Below are 20,191 nucleotides of genomic sequence, written 5' to 3' on the forward strand. Positions count from 1 at the left end.
TGAGCTGCACAACGATATGGATACACATAACATTACTGAACCAAACACTAAAAAATGGTTAACATGGTTAATTTTGTTATCTGTACTTGACCACAACTAAAAAAACAAACAAAAAACCTAAGACAATTAGGTATTTGATACCAATAATATTCTTTTTTTTTTTTTTTTTTTTTTTTTTTTGAACTTCAAAGTCCTGATGGCTTTTATGTACCCCTGTTTATTCCCCAATAATATTCTTAAAGAACTGAGTACACATCAGATTTTGATATTTATTCACATTAATCCAAACTGCCTTGGTCATGATTGTGAACAAAGTATTACTTTAGCCTCTTCCCTTAATCACCTTAATCAACCGGTGAGTCTGAGTCCCCTCATCTGTTGTTAGGGGTTGGGACTGGATGATCTCTCTAGTCCCATCCCCCCTCTGAAAATCTTGGGTTTCCACATTCCCGAAGCACCTATGGAGAGGGCATGACAGACAGGTATTACCTCTGTCTTTTCTCAGCAATCCTTAGGATATCGCAGGTTCTGGTAAACCTCTCTGACAGTTCAAGTGTCAAACCACATTCCTGTAGCAGTGACCAGGCCCGATCTGGACCCATGGCCTTAGCTAATAGCAGTGCTACATTCTCCAGGTTAACAGGGGAAGGCCCATCACTGAAGCTCCCATTTGGTGAATTCTGGGGGTCTGGCTTTGTGTTTTTGTTCTGAACAAGATGTAGGAGAAGTTTCCACTCCTCCATGGTTTCTGGGATCCAACCTACACAAACACACAAAAACATAGAAATATTGGCTCTGACTGCTCTTTGTACTCTGCCTGCACATAGGAGACAGTCAAAACAGTTTATGAAAACATTTAGTTGCAACATAATCTCATCACCCTAACACAAAGATGTTTTCTGAACATCTGCTGAATAAATAGTTCGTGACAAGGAAAAGTCACAAAATTAACTTCAATATTCTTTCATTGACTCATTAATTACCCAGGGCATATTCTATGCTGGGCACTGAATGTGCAATGAAGAACTCTTCTGGGACTTACAGCAAAGGAGACAGATCTTAGACAAACACATAAATGCACTATCCTTATATATTTACTAGAGGCCCGGTGCACGGAATTCGTGCACCGGGGTGGGGGGTTGGGGGGGGGTCCCTCAGTCCGGCCTCTGCACCCTCTCCAATCTGGGACCCCTTGTGGGACCAGCCCTAAACCGGCAGTCAGACATCCCTCTCACAATCCAGGACCACTGGCTCCTAACTGCTCACCTGCCTGCCTGCCTGATCGCCCCTAACCACCTCTGCCTGCAGACCTGATCGCCCCCTAACCACTCCCCTGCCGGCCTGATTGCACCCAACTGCCCTCTCCTGCTGGCCTGATCACCTAACTGCTCTCCCCTGCTGGCCTGATCACCCCCTAACTGCTCTCCCCTGCTGGCCTGATCACCCCCTAACTGCTCTCCCCTGCTGGCCTGATCACCCCCTAACTGCTCTCCCCTGCTGGCCTGATCACCCCCTAACTGCTCTCCCCTGCTGGCCTGATCACCCCCTAACTGCTCTCCCCTGCTGGCCTGATCACCCCCTAACTGCTCTCCCCTGCTGGACTGATTGCCCCCATAACTGCTTGCTCCCCCTCGCTGGCCTGATCTCACCCCTAACTGCTTGCTCCCCCGCCAGCCAGAGCGCCCCTAACTGCTTGCTCCCCTGACGGCCTGATCACCCCTAACCGCCTCCACCTCGGCCCCTGCCACCATGACTTTGTCCGGAAGGAAGTCGGACATCCGGAAAATGTCCGGTCAACCCGGTCTAATTAGCATATTATCCTTTTATTAGTATAGATAATTACCAAGTGATACAGAATTTTAAAAAACAAACTACAAATTTGACAGCTAGCTAGAATTATATACATGATCACTGAAATGTCCACCAAATTTCTTTATTGAAGGTCTGAAGTGACTTCTAAAATACAACCAAAAGTAAACAAATGGGATTTACATACCACTGTCCCCATCCATCAGGCTCATATCATTCAAATATACTATGTTGGTGAAGGCCTCTCTTCTTCTCTCCAGCTCCAAACAGAGAGTAAGATATCCAGGCCAGAAACTTTAAAGAAACCAAAGTTGAAGAAAGGAATAAAAGGCAGTGAATTTATCTGGAGTTGCACAGTCCATTACAAAAGATACTAGGTGAGTGTGGCTATTTAAATTTAAATTAAGTAAAAGTAAATAAAATTTAAAAGTCAGTTCTTCAGCTGACCAATCCATATTTCAAGTACTCAATGGTCACATGTAGCTAATGGCTATCATATTGGACAGTGCAGAATATTTCCATTACCATAAAGTTTTGACAGCCCTGATCTGGAGTATATAAGAAAAAAGAATAAAAGCTAGTGGTAAATACTGACATTCAAGGCCAAGCACCAATTATTACTTTATATATATACATACTTTATAAATGTAAAGATTCAAAACAAATTAGCATATTTTCTCCAAATGTGAAAGTTCTCCTTGACTCTTCTCCCCCTTCATTTGCTATATCCAGTATTATAAATCCCACTGCATTTTCCTTCTAAATGTCCCTTGGATGTGGTCCTTTTGCTGCCTTACTAATCACCAATTCAGTTAAGAATGAATTACTGCCATAGTTTTTAAGCTGGCCTGTCTCCAACCTTTCTCATGTATGACACCAAAAATGATTTCCAGAAAGTTCCATTTTTATGTCATACGCAAAAGTCTAAAAGGTCTCTACTGATGACTAAATTCTTCTGACCAACTTTCAAGGTCCTCCATGATATCATCACCCACCACCTGGCAAGTTTCATCCGTCATTATCAATAAATACACATGTATCAAGAACCTGCCATTATAAGGGAAAAGGAAGAAACAGGTCCCTATCTTCAAAAGATTATAATCCAGGGGGAGCCATATGATAACATGGCTAGGCAATCAGTAACTGACTAATATGTGGTATGAATAAAAAGTAATGTCAGGTTTTCCTGCCCTTATTCTTGTTTCTTAAGCCTCACCAGCCCTCCTCCTGGCTCCTTTTAAATACAAATCCTATCCAGCCTTCAGGGCTTACCTCCAAAGTTTCATCTCCTCCCTGAGTCCTTCACTAGCAATTCTCCTGAGAACATTCTGATCCCTCCCAATTTGGACAACCCTATAGCAATTATAATTCAAATCACAGTCTAGAGCTTAATTAAATACCATCTGTATGCCTGGGGTTAGTAACTAAGCCAGTGGTTCTCAACCTTGGCTGCACATTAGAATCACCTGGGAATCTTTTTAAAATCCTGATTTCTGGGCCTCATCCTCTGGAAATTCTGTTTCTTTGTTACTAATGTTGTGGCCCCACCCACCACAAATATGCACAAATATGAAAAAAATATGCACAAAAATTAAAAGGAAAAGTTTGTGTACTTAACTATTACTTAAGATACTTTCCTGTAGCAAAGAGTATTCGCAAACGATAAAGTATATCAATTGAGGCCCTTAACTACTACAAAGTTATTAACTGAAATGATTCTAATCTTAACTTCAGCTTCTAAGAAAATTCTCTTACCCACGAGACCTGCAGATGTCAGTCATTTTCTCTTTGGTTGTAAAATCTGCAGGTAGTTTAATTAGATGAAGGATCAGCTGACTGTAACCCCAGGAAAACAAGTGTGAATGAGGCCTGTGAAATGAAAAACTCCCTAAATTAGATAGGAAATAAATTCTACAAAATGCTTATTAGTCATCTAATAGGTAAGAGCAGAATTTAATTATATTTGTTCCATTATTATATTTTTCAAACATTTTTACTTGGATTTTGAAAAATTAAAAACATTTTTCCTATCACAAATACCTACTTATTATTTAAAATTAGACATTTTTAGGTAATCAAAAACAAAAGAAAGAAGCCTATACTTTCATCCACTCAGCCACTGTATATCCTTCCAGACCTTTAGTTTAGGCATATAGGATAGGTATTTGGGGGCTTTTAAAGCTTCTCTGCAGGAAAATACAAGAATCATTTGTGATACATTATAAGTATCAGTGTGTATTTTTTATGAATTCTATTTTTTTAAATCCTAAATCAGGTATGTCTAGAAATTTCTGGGGAGAAAATACACACAAACACATATGCACAATTTTTTTCCCTTCTGTTACAGGATAGCAAAAAACTACAAAAATTACAGGGCAGGAGGAATAGGGAAACTGAGACAAGAAAATTAAAATAAGGCCAAGCAGTTTGGACAGCTTGCAGCTAGCTTGTAAATAACAAGCCCTTATCTTCCCCAGCTAAGGACATTTGAGAGCAAATGGTTAATGTGTCTCCAAAGACAGCATAGAGAAATGAGGAAGGGGAAAGAAGAAGGAAGAATGCAGTCTTATCTCATCCCATTCCCTAAACAGAAAAGCCAGTAGTCTCGGGGCTTGGCAAGATAAAATTACCAGGTGCTTCTCACAAATTCTGGGCAAGCCAAAACAAAGTAAAAAGGGGACCTTAAAAATTAGCCAAGATATTTGGCAGAGGAGTTTTAAAATCTATAAACAAAAAAGTATATAAGGCAAACCCTCCCCCTGCCCCCAATCCCCACCCCACTAACTCCTGGGATTAGCCAAGAGAGCCCATCCGTGCGGTATGCAGAATGATAAATTTGCTTGCCTTGTTCCTTTAATAAATTTGCATGCCTTACTTTTAAATTACTTTCTTAATAAATTCACTTTAACACAACACAATTATCTGGGAGTCACTCGTTAGAATTCATTCTTATGAGCATGACAAGAATCAAGGTGGGGACAGCCCTCTTCCTTTAGGGGGCTTACCGATAACACCTCTCTGGTGTCTATGAGAGGTGCATGTAACACTTCTAACACAGGTTTGGTTATCAAGAGCTCTTAATGTGGGTCCATGAAAGAGCTTAAAAGGGTCAGTTTTGTTTTCTGTGCAAAATTTTGCATGGATATGCATTTTTCTAGGAGAAATCAGGTTCTTAATAGGATCTATAACTAAAAAATGTTCAGAACCACTAGGAAGTGCACTCAATCTCGTTACTACCATAACTTGGCTCAGTCTCTTCCAGAGCTGTTCCTAAAGTAAGCCCAGAATGCTATATGTGAATAAACCAGCTCCATTCCAAAGGAACATCAGAGCTTAAAAAGAGGATTTCTATACCTGGGATTTCCTTCATCATCCATAGTGCTTGTGCTTGGGGGAGCATCATGGGACACTGCTAACAGCAGCCAATCCAATCTTAAAGACTCTGGTTGTAGAAGGGACTCAAGGAAGGACTGCCTAAGAGACAGAAAATAGGGGAGAAAGGAAACATAAATTGTGGGGATGTGAAAATATTACTGAGGAATCATATAGTGAATAAAATAACTTGAAAATAACTTCTGCTACAAAATGTCTAGAAAAGCTGGTGAAAGTCTGCTATTAGAAATGAAGAGGTGAGCCCCAAGATAATAAGGAAAATACCAAACAGCCAAAAATAAAAAGAGAAATAAAAGTCAGTATGGCAAATATCAATCAATCGAAGGAAGAAGAGGGGTGGTGGTGCAGGGTGGGAAGAATAGCCAGTCTCAATAACAGGGGTTGTGTGGAGATAGAAAATGAGACCTCAGTCTAATTTCAACTGCCCAAATCCTTCTCTTCCATTGTAGATGCCTCAATTCTATGGCAGCTGACAGTAAAAATGCTACAACTGCTTATACAAGAGAGATAATACCCTATCCGAAGAAAGAAAAGTCTACAAATACTAGTAATTCTCGCCTTCTTACCGGTGATCTTCAGGCCTTGATTTCACTAGACTGTCTAAATAGGCCAAAAACTGAGCAGGATGATGATGACAAAGTTGCATGACATCCGAAGGCAAAATTGATGGGTAAAACTTGATCAAGGATCGAAGGGCAGATTCCCCGAATTTCTCATACAATCTGCATTTAAAAACAAAACATATTAGTCTCCAACTCCAGTGAGATGATATAGCTTGGTTACATTATCTAAGTACTTATTAGAAATAAATATACCAACAAGAAGCTGACCAACATGCAACTGAATAAAACTTTACAGACTAAGACCAAAAAAAAAAAAAAAATGCATGTGATTTAGTTCATATAAACAACATACACAACAACTTACTGGGTAGCATAAGCAATCAACAAAGGACTGTCAAAAGGGACCGAGTCATCCACTAATTTTAATTTTGTTGGTAGATCTCCTTCTTCCATCTCCATATATGTAGGACTGGAACTTGCCATTTCTGAAAGATAAAACATACCCTTTTCCCTTCATCTCATAACTGTAAATATTTAATTCATGAACACATTGGTTCAACAACCATGACTCATGCACCTACCCTGTGCAAGGCCCTATGCTCATTGAGCACTGCAGGAGAGACAAACAAGAACAAGATACGACCTCTGCTTTTAAGAACCTTAAAACCAAATTGGGAGGCCAAGCATATTACAAGTTTTAAACAAGAAAAAGTAAGAGATCACCAATATATGTCTCTATTACCCTTGAAAAAGAGATATACAGTATATATGTATACTATCAATGCCAAATTCCTGTTTTTCTATAACCAGTGCCCCTCTGCCATCTTTTGAAACAAAATAAGTTATTCCAATTTAATTAAATTAATTTAAAATTTTTGACCTATTTTTTAAATATGTTTTTATTGATTTTTAGAGAAAAGAAGGGAGAGGGACAGAGAGAAACATCATCATTGGCTGCCTCCTGTATGCCCCCTACTGGGGATGGAGCCTGAAACTCAGGCATGTGCCCCGCCTGAGAATCGAATCAATGACCTCTTGGTTCCTGGGTTGATGCTCAACTGCTGAGAGCCACACCGGCTGGACTGACCTATTTTTTTCTTAAACATGTATAGGAAAACTTCTTTCTCTGAACAAAGACTTGACTTTTGGGAATAGCCAATTCATTTAAAGCCATGTATGGTAAATAAAGTGAATTATGATCTAATTAAAAACCACTTGTAGTTAAAAGGCTGTTTTCAATAATTACAACATCATTGCAAGGGTGGAGCCTGTTCAACAACCCATTTCTAAAACACCAACATTCAATTTCTGATTTTTTTAAAAATCATTTCTTCTCAGTTTTATTATTTCCTATTTGACTGTATCAGGCAATAAGTACTTAAGGTAATTCAGAAAGGAGGCCATCATTTAAAGCTTGGGAAGTAAGGGTAAGCTTTAGTTTGGGTGGAAGCTAAGCCAAACGTAAGCCTAAATTCAAGCAAGCAGTGTATAATCTCAAACTAACTACCAGGCTTGCTCTAGGCAGCTCTGGTAATAAGTTAACAACCAATCAGGCTGAAGAGACTCTTTTCTGTTATTTTCCTGTGACCAGGGTTGGATATGATTACATAATAGAAACATACATAGCAAATAAAAGTCTGCCTCAACACAGAAAAAGAAACTGAAATCATTTCTTATACTTTTAACAGCTAAATATCAATTGAAGCAGATATTATAAATCCATTTTCTAGAAAACAAAAAGATCTTTAAGTCAATAATATAAAAATGTATTTTGACTTGTGACTATTCACTTTTCTAATAAATGAAAAAGTGTGTTTAAAGTCTAAACCAAGTATAAGACACCCGGCATCTTTGATTCAAGCAGAATGTTGAATTTAAAAAATTCACCTCTTCAAAAACATGGGCCTATGCAGTAGAAAGCGCATGCATGGTCTCTGGAGTATGAGAGCTGGTTTCTATATGAGGATGACAAATAGTGTGACCTTCAATCAAGTGTAAAAGAAAGACTGCTGGCTGTCAACCAAATCTCCAAGGCAGACATACAAGCTTTTCGGCCACATCCATTCTCTTCCTTCTGGACACCTGGATAGGTTACATTTCCCAGTCTCCTTTGCAGTTAAATGGGGTCACGTGATAGAATTCTTACCAATGAAAAGTGAACAGAAGAGATGTAAGCGACCACCAGGCCAAGCCTATAAGTAAGAGCATGTTTGACCCTCCATGTGCTTTCTCTAGCACATAACAACCCAATCTCAATCACAAACCCAAAGGCGGATGGAACTCAAAAAAAATGAAAGGAATTCGGAACTCTGGATTACCATATGGAAGAGAGCTGCCTACTGACCTGAAACATCTGCCTTGAACTAGTATAAAAGCAAGAAATAAACGTCTGCAATATCTGAGTTAATATTTCATGAGATAGTACAGCAGTGTAACCTACTTAATGATTATAATCTCCCTGTGCCTGTTTCCTCACCTATTAAATGGAATAACACCATCTCCTCTGAAGACTGTTGTAAGGACAAAACGAAACAATGCCTGAAAAGTGTTTAGCAAAAATAGTGGCACACAATAGTACTCAATAAGTGGTAAACATTACTAATATTACTAAATATTAGTAAGTTACTCAGAGGGATTTTTTCATTTTTATATATCTATACTTATAAAAATCTTACTTTAACCCCAACTTCTCTAACACTGCTGTCACTTTCTAAATATGGTTGAAAGAAAGAAAACTAATTTCTTATGATACAGATGCAAATTAAAGCAATATTTGAAGAACTATTAAAAATTAAATTGAGTGTAAAAAAGAATGGAGGTTAACCAGAACAGAGGTAATTTTCTACTTAATTCTTCTATTTTCAACTCAAAAATGCCAAGGTGCTCTATATCAATTTCTATCTTTAGTAAGGCAATCTGACTATTACCTTTCAATCCTTCGATAAAAGTATCCCAAACACAATGACTGTTTGCATAAGTAAGCTTGATACTCTCCTTTGCTCTCTTCAAGTCCAGGAGAAAAAAGTACTTCTTTAGGAACTGACAAGCCAGAATTTCAGAAGAGTGCTGTTGCAAAGTGTGGTCCTCATGTCCACTTGTGCTTTTGATCTCAGAATTCAGTACATTCAATTCTAAACACAATGTTGTCAATTCAGCCAGGTCCTTCCGGAGACAGTTTGCTATGCTGCATGGAGAACATACTCGAAAGAGGTCATCCAAGGGCTCCCTCAGACTATTTACAGATTCACATGCCTTGTGGTCAACAGTTTCTTCATTGCCTAAAGAGTCCCTTTTTTCTTTTTCATTATTTTCAACCAATATTTCATTTCTTGACTCATCAAACAATAGTACATCCTCGTTCGATGTCGTGGATGAGTTGCAGGTGCCTGAAATGCCTGAAAAGTCCTTCATGGCAAATGTTTTTTCTAACTGTGAAAGCCACTCCTGTAAAACTATTCTCAGAGATTTAGGTTCAAATAAAACCAGTGGGTCCTGTAGCTTGGTCCTATACAAGACAAACAAATATGAAATTTGTTTTATGTGTGTTTTTTTAAACAAATTATTTCATGCTAAATAAACCTAATGAATACAGCATACTAATCTGGAATACAAGTGTTACTTTTCTACTCTTTAACAACTACCTAGGCAACATGACAACACAGAGAACATTAACTGTATACTAATTCTCAAATTTCAATTCCAAATGAGACTGCCTCTGCCCCACATTGTCTCGGGACCACTAGGGATGATCCCAAAAAGTCATTCCTATTCACTATAAAACTTCCTCCTTCATAAATACTCACATTGCTTCTGCCGTTGCTATTTTGAGCTCTTGGAATTTATCTTCTTCTGGAGGTTGACTAGTTACTTCTTTTATTCCCCTAGAAGAGAGTGAAAAGAGTTAGATGGGATTATAGCTTCCTTAGACAAATACTTCTAAGTGCTTACTAAGTGGCAGGTATTGTACTTAATGTTAAATGAAATAAACAGATGAGTATACAAAATGGTCAATGGCTCAAGTCAAAAAGAAATGCATGCAAATAACTAACTATAATCTAAAAGAGAATAAAATGAATGCTAAAGAGCAGCACATACATTGTGCTATGAAAGCACACAAAAAAAGGAGTAATTCTTCTGACGAGGCAAACAATGGAAACTTTCCTAAGGAAGTGGTATTTGTGTCAGAAAATATGGGGAGAAATACTGCAAGTAGAAGAAAACAACACAAAGAAAGACAGTGAAGTATACATACCTAGTTCTCCCACAGGACTGAAATTTAAAAATGAGGCTGGAAAGGTGAGCTAAGGTCAGGCTGAGGTCTGCCTAAAATGCCTAGGCATATCTGTACATTTTTTCTATAAGTATATATAGATTCACTAAGTTATTCTGAGAATAACATGCCTTCTATTTCATCTCACTGTCCAGACACACTAGGCCTATAGGTCTCTCTCTCAATTCCTGAATGAGTGCTGAGCTTCCTTGCCTCTAATGCTCAGATTCCTTGAACCATGAGATAAGGCAGAGACCAGATAGACAAGGCACTTCACACTGTGCCAGAACAAGGACTATGCCACCAGCATATCATAAGAAAGTATAAGGCAAGACATCAATACCAATGCTCTCACTTTATAGGCTAGAGAGTATTACTGACCTACCCAAAGTTACATATTAGTCAGAAGCAGACCCAGGACAAGGCCTAGATCCTTGGTCATCTTACTCTTAATTTACTACTCCTTCTCGCCGAAACTGGTTTGGCTCAGTGGATAGAGCATCGGCCTGCGGACTGAAAGGTCCCAGGTTCGATTCCGGTCAAGGGCATGTACCTGGGTTGCGGACACATCCCCAGAAGGGGATGTGCAGGAGGCAGCTGATCGATGTTTCTCTCTCATCGATGTTTCTAGCTCTCTATCTCTCCCTTCCTCTCTGTGAAAAATCAATAAAATATATATTAAAAAAAAATACTCCTTCTCTAACATCCCAAAACTTGGAAGAGATTTGGAAAGGAGGAAATTGTGAAGGAGATAGATACAACTGTGCTAAATTAAAACTGTCTTAACAGATTTGCTATGGGTAGATGTAATTTTCCAACATTTAATTTGTGGTATTCACAATTTTTAAAAAATATATTTTTATGGATTTCAGAGAGGGACAGGGGAGAGAGATAGAAACATCAATGATAAGAGAGAATCACTGATCGGCTGCCTCCTGCATGCCCCCTATTGGGAATCGAGCCCACAACCCGAGCAGGTGCCCTTGACTGGGATCGAACCCAGGACCCTTCAGTCTGCAGGTCGATGCTCTATCCACTGAGCCAAACCAGCTAGGGTTGTGGTAGTCACCATTTTTATGAGCTACCTTAGCAATCAACAATGAGCAGGGTCATATATATACCTTCCATAGCCTATGGTCTTCTTCACACTGATAGATGACCCCTCCAGAATTTACACAGATTTATATGCAAGAGCTTACTCAGTGTCTTCCTCCTTTGAGCAAGTGACAGGACTCACATCTTCTTCACATAACTGTTCATCACCCCTGGGTTCTGGTCTCACTTTCAGATCAGGGCTTGTATGAAGGGTGCCAATCTTCTCAGTAGTTTTACGTACAAAGCTAGAAACACTGGAAGTCAAATACCAAAAAACTAACATGAAAAGAAATCTAATTATTAACAAAAATGAAAAATTCAGTACCTAGTTGTCTATGTTTCTATTAGTCCCAGAAAGGCAACTTGGACTTAATAAAAGAAAGACTGCTTGACTGCTTACAGCAACTTCCCTAATCAACTATATATTTCACATAAGGTCCACGTAAAAATTACAATATAAGAATTCACTTCATTTACTAAACTGCCTTAAGTGCTAAAGAAAAGGTCTTTTTTTTTTTTAAGAAAAGGTCTTCAACTCCAGTCTGTGACGTTTCTGTCAACTTAAGCAAAGAAAGCCATATGACCACCTGCTCCACCCTAGCCAGAGAATTAATAACATTTCTTCATGAAACTCAGCTGCCAACTAGTCACAACATATTCTTCTTGATAAGCAAAATTTGTATCCAGTAAGACAGATAAGCAGTTAAGTAGTTGTACAAAGTCTTCTCTCTCAAACTCAAATGCCAATCTTGGTCCCATGGATTAGCTAGAAAGACTTCTGAAGTCTCCAATTCTGAGCCCAAACTGAGAAAGGATCAAAAATTGACTAATGATAGCCCTGGCCAGGTAGCTCAGTTGGTAAGAGCACCCGCCCCCCTCCCCCCCATACACCATGGTTAAGGTTTCAAACCCCAGTCATGGCACATATAAGATTCAATGAATGAATGCATAAATAAGTGCAACAACAAATCAACGTGGGGGTTTTTTTTTTCTCTCTCTCTCTCTATAAATCAATAAGTAAATTTTTTTTAAAAAGAAAAAGGAAAAGGCAATGACTAATGATATATATAAACTGTTTCTATGAGGGATGAGAAAAATATCAGATTTTTAAACTTTTGCTGTCTGTGGGTTAAAAAACCACATCTATAACAACTCAGATATCCAGCTACTCAAAGAGGGAAGCTAAATTCCCCAAGATGGAAATGAGAAGTTAACAGCTCCATATAACAGGTGATATGAGAAATAACCTAGAGACTTTACTTTTTCTCATTTAAAATGTCTTTCCAGTCCTGACTGGTGTGGCTCAGTTGGTTTAGCATTGTCCCATGCACTGAAAGGTCACCAGTTCAATTCCCAGTCAGGGCACATGCCCAGGTTGCAGGTTCAGTCCCAGGGAGGCAATTGATCCATGTTTCTCTCTCTCTCGCACTCTCACCTTCCTCTCTCTGTAAAATCATTAAAAGCATTTTTTAAAATCCTATATAATAAAAGCCTAATATGCAAATCGACCAAACGGTGCAACAACCAGTGGAACAACTGGTCACTATGGTGCACACTGACCACCAGCGGGCAGACGCTCAATGCTGGAGCCGCCCCCAGCCCACGGGCCCCAGGCCAGCCAAGGCGGATGCCAGCAGGGGTCCCTGATCACCCCGCCAGTCGCCCCACAGATTGGCCCTGATTGCCGGCCAGGCCTAGGGACCCTACCCATGCACAAATTTCGTGCACCGGGCCTCTAGTAAATAAAATAAAATGGCTCTCCATTCTCAGCACAAAAGTACCTAAGGAGACAAAGAAAGTAAAACCAGAATGGGATTAAATGACAAGACTAATTAGTTTACCTTTCCTTGACAGCCTGAAGAGACACAAGAGGAGATGGAGAGCGAAATGATAATGGAATGCCGAAGGGGAGAAAAGTTTCATTCTTATCTGTCTCAAACGTCACTGGAACATGAGAAACATTGTCTGATGAATTAAATCAAGGGAAAGAAACAAAATCTAATCATATGGGAGTTTTTTAACCTTTAAAGAAATTCTGAAATAAATAAACCAAAGGAAATGAAAGATTCAATACCAAAATCACAACTGACCCAGATACAAATGAGCAGAACACAGGTTTACAAGATGCATGGGATGGTCCACATATAAAACACTCAAGCAGGTACCTTCATTTTCCTACTAACCCTGAATCCCCACAAGTCAAAAAGGAAGTTAAAGTTTCTATTAATCTCTTCTCAACACTTCCGTCACAGGAATGCTCAAACATCAAAAAGTGTAGGCAATGGCCCCAAAATTGTAGTAATTTTTCAGTCCTAATGGAAAATAATTTGGTTAGTCAGAATAAAATTTCCCTGCTCTTTTGGTTAATGACCTCCTTTCTTAACCTTTCCAGCATTTTGATCATGATTAAAATTAGGTACTTTACCAATGTTAGCCTAAACATGGGGGGGAAGGAACAACTACACACAAATCCACTCTTCTACTGGTGAGTAGATCTACAGGTCTGGATGGAAAGTCTATCAACATAATAAAAATCAACACCTTATAGGAAACTCTATGCATGAGATAATCCAGGCAAATAAAAGTGACAGAAAATTAGTGCTTCACATCTGCAACCAATAAAAGACAAACTCAGGCCCTGGCCGGTATGGCTCAGTTGGCTGAGTGTTGTCCAGTGCACAAAAGGTTGCTGGTTCAATTTCCGGTCAGGGTACTTGCCCAGGCTGCAAGCTCATTCCTTGGTGGGGGGCAGGCAGGAGGCAGCCGATCAATGTTCCCCTCACACATCAATGTTTCTCTCTCTCCCTCTCCCTTCCTCTCTCTCTAAAAAGTCAGTAAAAATATTTAAAAATATACATATATATAAAAAGACACACTCATCACCCTCATTTCCGTGTGAGCTGCAACACTGATCTGGCTGGTCCTCTTCTTGATGTGAGATGAATTCTTTAAGTCTCTCATCTTCTGAGAGGGTTTGGCTGTGAAGGGAACAAGTGTCTTCATCTGACTGACTGCCTCTTCTACTACTAATAATACGATAAATACCAGAGTCCAAGATGCTGAAACTTTCCTAAAAATGAAAAAGAATTCCAAAAAATCAAAGTAAAACTTTCCGTTATAACACAATGTAGCTTTTTAAGAGAAAAATCAATGGTAAAAACAGCATGTCAATAATAACATTTATGGCTTATTAGTACAAACTGGTGAACAAGGTCTAGGCTCCTGGCAGCTGGGTTCCAGCTAAGTGGGATCATGCTACCATATTTCTCTAGCTTGTCTCCATAAAGCCTGGCAGTGAGAATGGGGACTGAATGAGGCAATCCTGAGCTGCACTGAGACTCCAATGAAGAATCTAAAATAATCGCATATTAGGAACAGAACAACTTAACTGTGTTGGAGGCTCTATGAGGTGCATTTGCAAAAAGAATATAATTAAAAATGACAAAACAAAATGTGGCTCCAAGACAAACCTAAACGAAGGCTTCATAGGGCTATCCAGCAGCTAACATAAAGCTTCCTTTGACCCCCCCCCTCCAAAAATCTACTATATGGAAAGAAAGATAAGTTTTGGGATTCTAGAGGCGAGTACAACCTAAAGTAGAAAATCTTACTGTACAGAAAAACCCTTTAAAAGTGAGAATACTTACATGTGATGAAATGGAGCTTCTTCTACTGCTGCAAGCTGAATCCAAAGGTTCAAATTTTAAGATCAATTCTTCTAGTTGAGAAATCAAATCACTACAGGTTGTGAGGTCCAGCTGAGATTTCAAGTGCTCCAATTTATCTACAGTCAATGATTTTCTTCCCTAATAAAAGGGTAAGTAGAAACCCAATAGAATAGCCTACTAAATGTAACTAAATCTATATTCAAATGGCCCATATATTTAAAGAGGTCTAACATAGAAGATAAAACCTCCAAAGTGCTTTAAAAAGGCTTAACAAGCGAGTGAAAGACTTAATGAGAATTACCTTAGGAATTAAGACTTTAATTAGGATTTACCGTATGCACAATCATCACCTTTAAAACAAAGTCTGAAATTCAAATAAATTTGTGAGTAAACTTGATTTTTTTTTTTTAATGGCAAGTATACCCTTTTTCTTACCCTCCACCCACCCCTGGATTTGTTTGTCATGCTTCCTTGGGGAATTTACTGCTGCTTTATCTATAGGTCATATAGAAAGGGCTAGTTAAGCCAAAAAACTTTGTAGCACAATCTTGCAAGCGAGGATGATTGTAACAGCCCAGATGAACATGTAAGCTCTCTGACTCACTCTGCCAGCAATGAGAGAATTCTGGAAAAGACAGCAAGTGTGAGCAGCCAGGTTCCAAAGGCTTCTCCTTAGCAGGCGTTCCACACAGCGTTCCACAGATAAGAGGGAAAGATGTGAGATTTTCCCATTTAGATGCAAACAGAACAGCTCATTCTTGAAGACAGCCACATCCTGAATATCTACAAAAACCAAAGGGTGGGGTGAGCACACAGGATGTTAAACAAATATTCCTTTTCCATTTTTGCAAGGGTTGAAATTATTCTAATAAATTCACTTTTTCATTAGGTTTGGCTTGATTGAATTTCATCTTTTTATATTTTCATTTCAATGAAGAAATAATATTTTAGACACTATTCTAAAAAGAACAAGAATAAAAGAAACAGAGAAAGAAACACATCTCTCTAATCTAAAGTCCTATTTTGAAATGCTATTTTCTGTGAAAAGGAATTGGGACTTTAAAAGAGGACACTCTACATTAGAGACCAGACTATGACATTTATGAGAGTTATCATCCAGTGTCAAGTAATGGATTTTAACATACTATGTAAATCAACGAACAGTTTATGAAAAAAAAACACAGAATATCATGAAAGTACTTAATGGTAGACTATCACCAAAGGACTTTAAAAACTAGTTTTAATATCACTTATGTGGAATCTATTAAGATGGTCTCATAGAAACAGTAGAATGGTGGTTTCCAGGGACTGGGGTTGTGGGGGAATTGGAGTATGTTGGTCAAAGGATACACACATGCAGGTAGAAGATGAATAAATTCTAGAGATCCAATGCACAGCATTGTGACTATAGTAAAAAATACTGTATTATATACTTCAAAGTTGTAAGAGATAGACCTTAAGTGATCTTACCATATTGCAATATAGTATAAATGTACCAAACCAACACATTGTACAACCTTAAACATATACAATGTATATGTCAATTTTTGAAAGTCTAAAAAGGATAAACAAATTAGTTTTCATGGGATACCCTTAGGGTACTTAATCCATAAGAAGTCAATGCTGATCAGAATCAGTAAGTAATGGTTTCTTTCTTTTTATGTTTTTACAAAGCAGAAAATGAACCAAAAGTCAAATACACTCCCTGAGAAGCAATGCTAAAAAAGCTAAATATCTTCCATTTCTGGTTTTAACCAAAAGAATACAGAGATTGATATTCTCTGTTTCAGTCATTTACAATGGCTATTGTTCCCATAAGGACTTTTTGAACCCCAAACTATTGAGACATAAAACAGGAGTTAAAGCAAGACTTCCAATAGGAGTAAAAATTCAGGATAAGTGGGGGGCGGGGGATTGGCCCATTCAATCCTAAACAGTAGTTACTAATATTTAAGAATAAATAAAAACTATATTTAAAAGTTTAAAAGGCATGAAGAAATAAATAACTGAATACAAATTCACAAATGTATGCTTGTGAACTACCTTACAAATCTTTCATAAGCATGAGATTGTAAGTTACATAAGAAAGGAAAATATAATTACCTTTGACTTCACTCCAAAGAAGAACCTGAACATTCTGAGGAACGAAAATATAAATTCCTCTTTCTGTCCAAGTCAACACACAATGCTCACTACAAGAGAAAAAGGAAGGAATCAAGAGAATTCTAGTTTGCTCAGATACAGTTTATGATATAATTCCTTGCATTCAGACCCTCATATTAGCTATCAAAGTAAAATTAGCCTGTACAAAGAAAATATAAAAGTGTATCAGCCAATCAAGTCCTGAAACATCTTTTCTGTCTGTAACAACTGCTAAAAAAAGTTATATAATGCCCACTGGGAAAAATTCAATTATATATGATAAATATCTTCTAGAAAAAGAAAAAAAAAGGCTGGTATCTTTCCTGATGTTTGTTAAAGCTGCTAAACTTCCCATGTGTTATGACAGGGAAACATTTAAAACAAAGACTAAACATAGCACCTCCCCACCAGTCACTGCTCCAGTGAGCTACTTTAAGGGATGGTAATATTTTTATATTCTTAGTTGTGTGTGAGCAAGAAAGGTTGGAAACTCCCAGTCAACTATGTGCCAGGAGCTTTACTGAAGATTCTACTTAAATTATTTAACCCTGTAGCAACTCATCAAGGTAAGTGTGTTGTCTACATTTATTTTTTTAATTTGAAGTGCAGAAGCATGAAAATATATGCCCAAAGCCATTCAGCATGAATGCGTAAGAGTCAGAATTTATACCAAGAACCCTCTGGCTCCAAAACCTAGACTTTTCTCTCTATGCCTCCCAAAATCTACTTCCTCCCTTATTTATCCTCTCCAACTGTTATCTGGAATCCAAATCATTCCTCTTCACTACATTCTCAAAAAGATTTCCTAACTGCCAAACCAATAACCCTTCCTCATTTCTTTTGATCCCTAAGCAAGGGCCAATCCTGCTGGCTGTCCTTCTTTCCAGAATCTCGCCTCCCTGGACTCTGGGACACTTTCTTGGTCCACTTTCCTTTCCAGTTCCTGCTCTGGTTCTCTTCATCTCTGATCATCTTTCTATAATCCTTTGCTCATATATCTCACTTACTCTCTCAAAGCTACTACTATTTTTTACATACCACTGGTAATCTCTGCTTCTTGGCTTCACCCGGGCATCCCCCAACTTACAATGTTCTCATTCTAGCCACCTCTCAAGGATCAGAAGTTGTACTCACCTCTGAAGTCCTTCTCTGATGGCTCACAGCAATTGCTTTTCCTCCCGCACCCAAACTACCTCTTGCCAACCCTGATCATGTGGCATTAATCATGTACTGCACTGTCACAACTCTTATTTTTTTATTGTTGTTAAACTTTTTGTAGAAATAAACCACATCTCTCCAACAAAATATAACCTTGAGATCAGGGACATTTTTTTTTTAATGCACCCAAGAGTACTAAAAATTGTACCATGTAACAATGAAACTAAGACTGATATTTAACACAAATATTAAACATTTTGCCAATATTAGAGCCAGATCTTTGTCACAAAGATGGAAAATATGGTCAGAATCCTAGTCTAAAGTAAGTAAAATTAGAAGGCTGCCTTCAGGAGCCAAAGGAGAAAAAATCAGAGGCTAGAGGATCCCTGAATAAAGAGATACAGGATCATGATTTTGATACTAAACTTGATATTCAACTTGGAAAGATCCCTTAGGAGTAGCAAACTAGATTAGATTGGGGGTGGTGATTAGGGAATAGATAAGAGCTGATACTTTGTAATTTATATATCCCTCATCCCCTTATCTCTTCACTGATAACAGACTGGGACACAAGCCTAACAGCATTGTTTAAGAAGGGAAAGTGATACCAATGTACTCAAAAAGAAAGCATAAAATTTGCTTTCGCATTTTAAGGATCAAATTGAGAAACTTACCTAAGATGCAAGAGTTTGGGGAAAGACAAAGACTGGGAGGATCCAAGTGTATGATCATACTGAGGTTCTGATCTAGGAAGTAAACACACCCATTGATTTCATCACAACATAAAAGCATGTTTTCCCTCCATAGGAAAATGTTTGCCTCCAAACAAACCCAAATGCCTAATTACATGTGCCCTTACTCCATTTGCTTTAAATCATATGAAAGATAATTGGTGGAAAGACTTTTTGGTTTCTCTGAATCTTTTAAGGCATAATCTTTAACACATATAAAACATCAGAGACTACGTCCTGGCTGGTTTGGCTCAGTGGATAGAGTGTTGGCCTGCAGACTGAAGGGTCCCAGGTTCGATTCCGGTCAAGGGCATGTACCTTGGTTGCGGGCATATCTCCAGTGGGAGATGTGCAGGAGGCAGCTGATCAATGTTTCTCTCTCATCGATGTTTCTGACTCTCTGTCTCTCTCCCTTCCTCTCTGTAAAAAAATCAATAAAATATGTTTTTTTTAAAAAAATCAGAGACTTCAACCCAACATCTCCATGAAAGTTCCTCAAATACTCCCTACCAGGCATACAAATCACCTTACCTGAGAGTAATCACAGGGAGAGGTGGCGATGAGAGGAGTTTCTTAAACTGATGTGTACTTATAACTTCCCCATCAAAGTTCACTTCCCACATTCTGGAGCCAGGACGAGCACAATATATTAGAGGTTGCTGGCCCGCAGCACACCTTCCAGGGAAGAAACAAGCTCCATATTCTCCATCTCTTTCCTTGTTTCCAATTTTCCAAAATTTTTCTCTAATACCCAAAAAGGAAGAGAAAGCATGTTTACCTACAAAAAGTCAAAAACAATGGCACTACAAATCAGCATGGCCATAATAATTCTACCCACAATGTCCTCTCATTATTCATATGAGCGGTATACTACTGGACAGAACACAGAATGGAAAGGTCAAAACAAGGTTCTAGCAATGAGTTGCCATTTACTCTTTCTGTGACAGGAAGCAAACCATTTCACATGTTTATTATCCACAGGAGGAGTGCAGAATTAATGTGATGATCCTTCCAAATCTAAAAAAAGGGGTGTTACCAAACCTTTTCATACATCTGTAAATCCTACTGATTGCTTCCCAAATCACCTTGTTCTCTGGCCATTCCATGGAAAAACTAATCTACCTCTCCAGCACTGTTTCCAAGCCACTCCCCTGCCACAAACACCCAATAATCTCCTTACTCTTTCCTCAAAATGCTAAATCCTTCTGGAACTCTGTTCCCTTATGATTACATGAGTTAGATATATATGAGTTTAACACACTGTCTGCAACATGGAAGGTGATGATGATGAAGATGTCTTTTTCTAAAAACTCCTCTTCTTACTCTTCATGACTTAGTGCCATCATTCTTCTTCTGAGATTT

General features: G+C 38.4%; 1 protein-coding gene across 4 annotated transcripts in view; it reads right to left on the bottom strand.

Annotated features, from left to right (window-relative positions):
* HPS5 (Hermansky-Pudlak syndrome 5) overlaps positions 1 to 20,191 on the bottom strand; it is a 35,544-nt gene that overhangs the window by 1,900 nt on the left and 13,453 nt on the right. For 2 of the 4 annotated variants that reach the window (XM_005883330.2, XM_005883329.2), the window contains exons 7-22: positions 19,361 to 19,573; positions 18,773 to 18,844; positions 16,902 to 16,990; positions 15,403 to 15,581; positions 14,778 to 14,936; positions 14,014 to 14,200; positions 12,972 to 13,095; positions 11,235 to 11,384; positions 9,569 to 9,646; positions 8,693 to 9,270; positions 6,130 to 6,250; positions 5,769 to 5,924; positions 5,164 to 5,283; positions 3,565 to 3,678; positions 1,997 to 2,103; positions 490 to 760 (exon numbers count right to left, since the gene is read on the bottom strand). In XM_005883330.2, coding sequence (XP_005883392.1) covers positions 490 to 760; positions 1,997 to 2,103; positions 3,565 to 3,678; positions 5,164 to 5,283; positions 5,769 to 5,924; positions 6,130 to 6,250; positions 8,693 to 9,270; positions 9,569 to 9,646; positions 11,235 to 11,384; positions 12,972 to 13,095; positions 14,014 to 14,200; positions 14,778 to 14,936; positions 15,403 to 15,581; positions 16,902 to 16,990; positions 18,773 to 18,844; positions 19,361 to 19,573 — 2,718 coding nt within the window. Of the gene's footprint in view, positions 1 to 489; positions 761 to 1,996; positions 2,104 to 3,564; positions 3,679 to 5,163; positions 5,284 to 5,768; positions 5,925 to 6,129; positions 6,251 to 8,692; positions 9,271 to 9,568; positions 9,647 to 11,234; positions 11,385 to 12,971; positions 13,096 to 14,013; positions 14,201 to 14,777; positions 14,937 to 15,402; positions 15,582 to 16,901; positions 16,991 to 18,772; positions 18,845 to 19,360; positions 19,608 to 20,191 lie in introns of all 4 variants that reach the window. The other 2 variants (XM_005883327.2, XM_014530883.1) reach the window with 2 other exon arrangements.

The sequence above is a fragment of the Myotis brandtii genome, unplaced genomic scaffold (genome assembly GCF_000412655.1).
Source record: "Myotis brandtii unplaced genomic scaffold, ASM41265v1 scaffold782, whole genome shotgun sequence".
In the NCBI taxonomy this organism is placed as follows: Eukaryota; Metazoa; Chordata; class Mammalia; order Chiroptera; family Vespertilionidae; genus Myotis; species Myotis brandtii.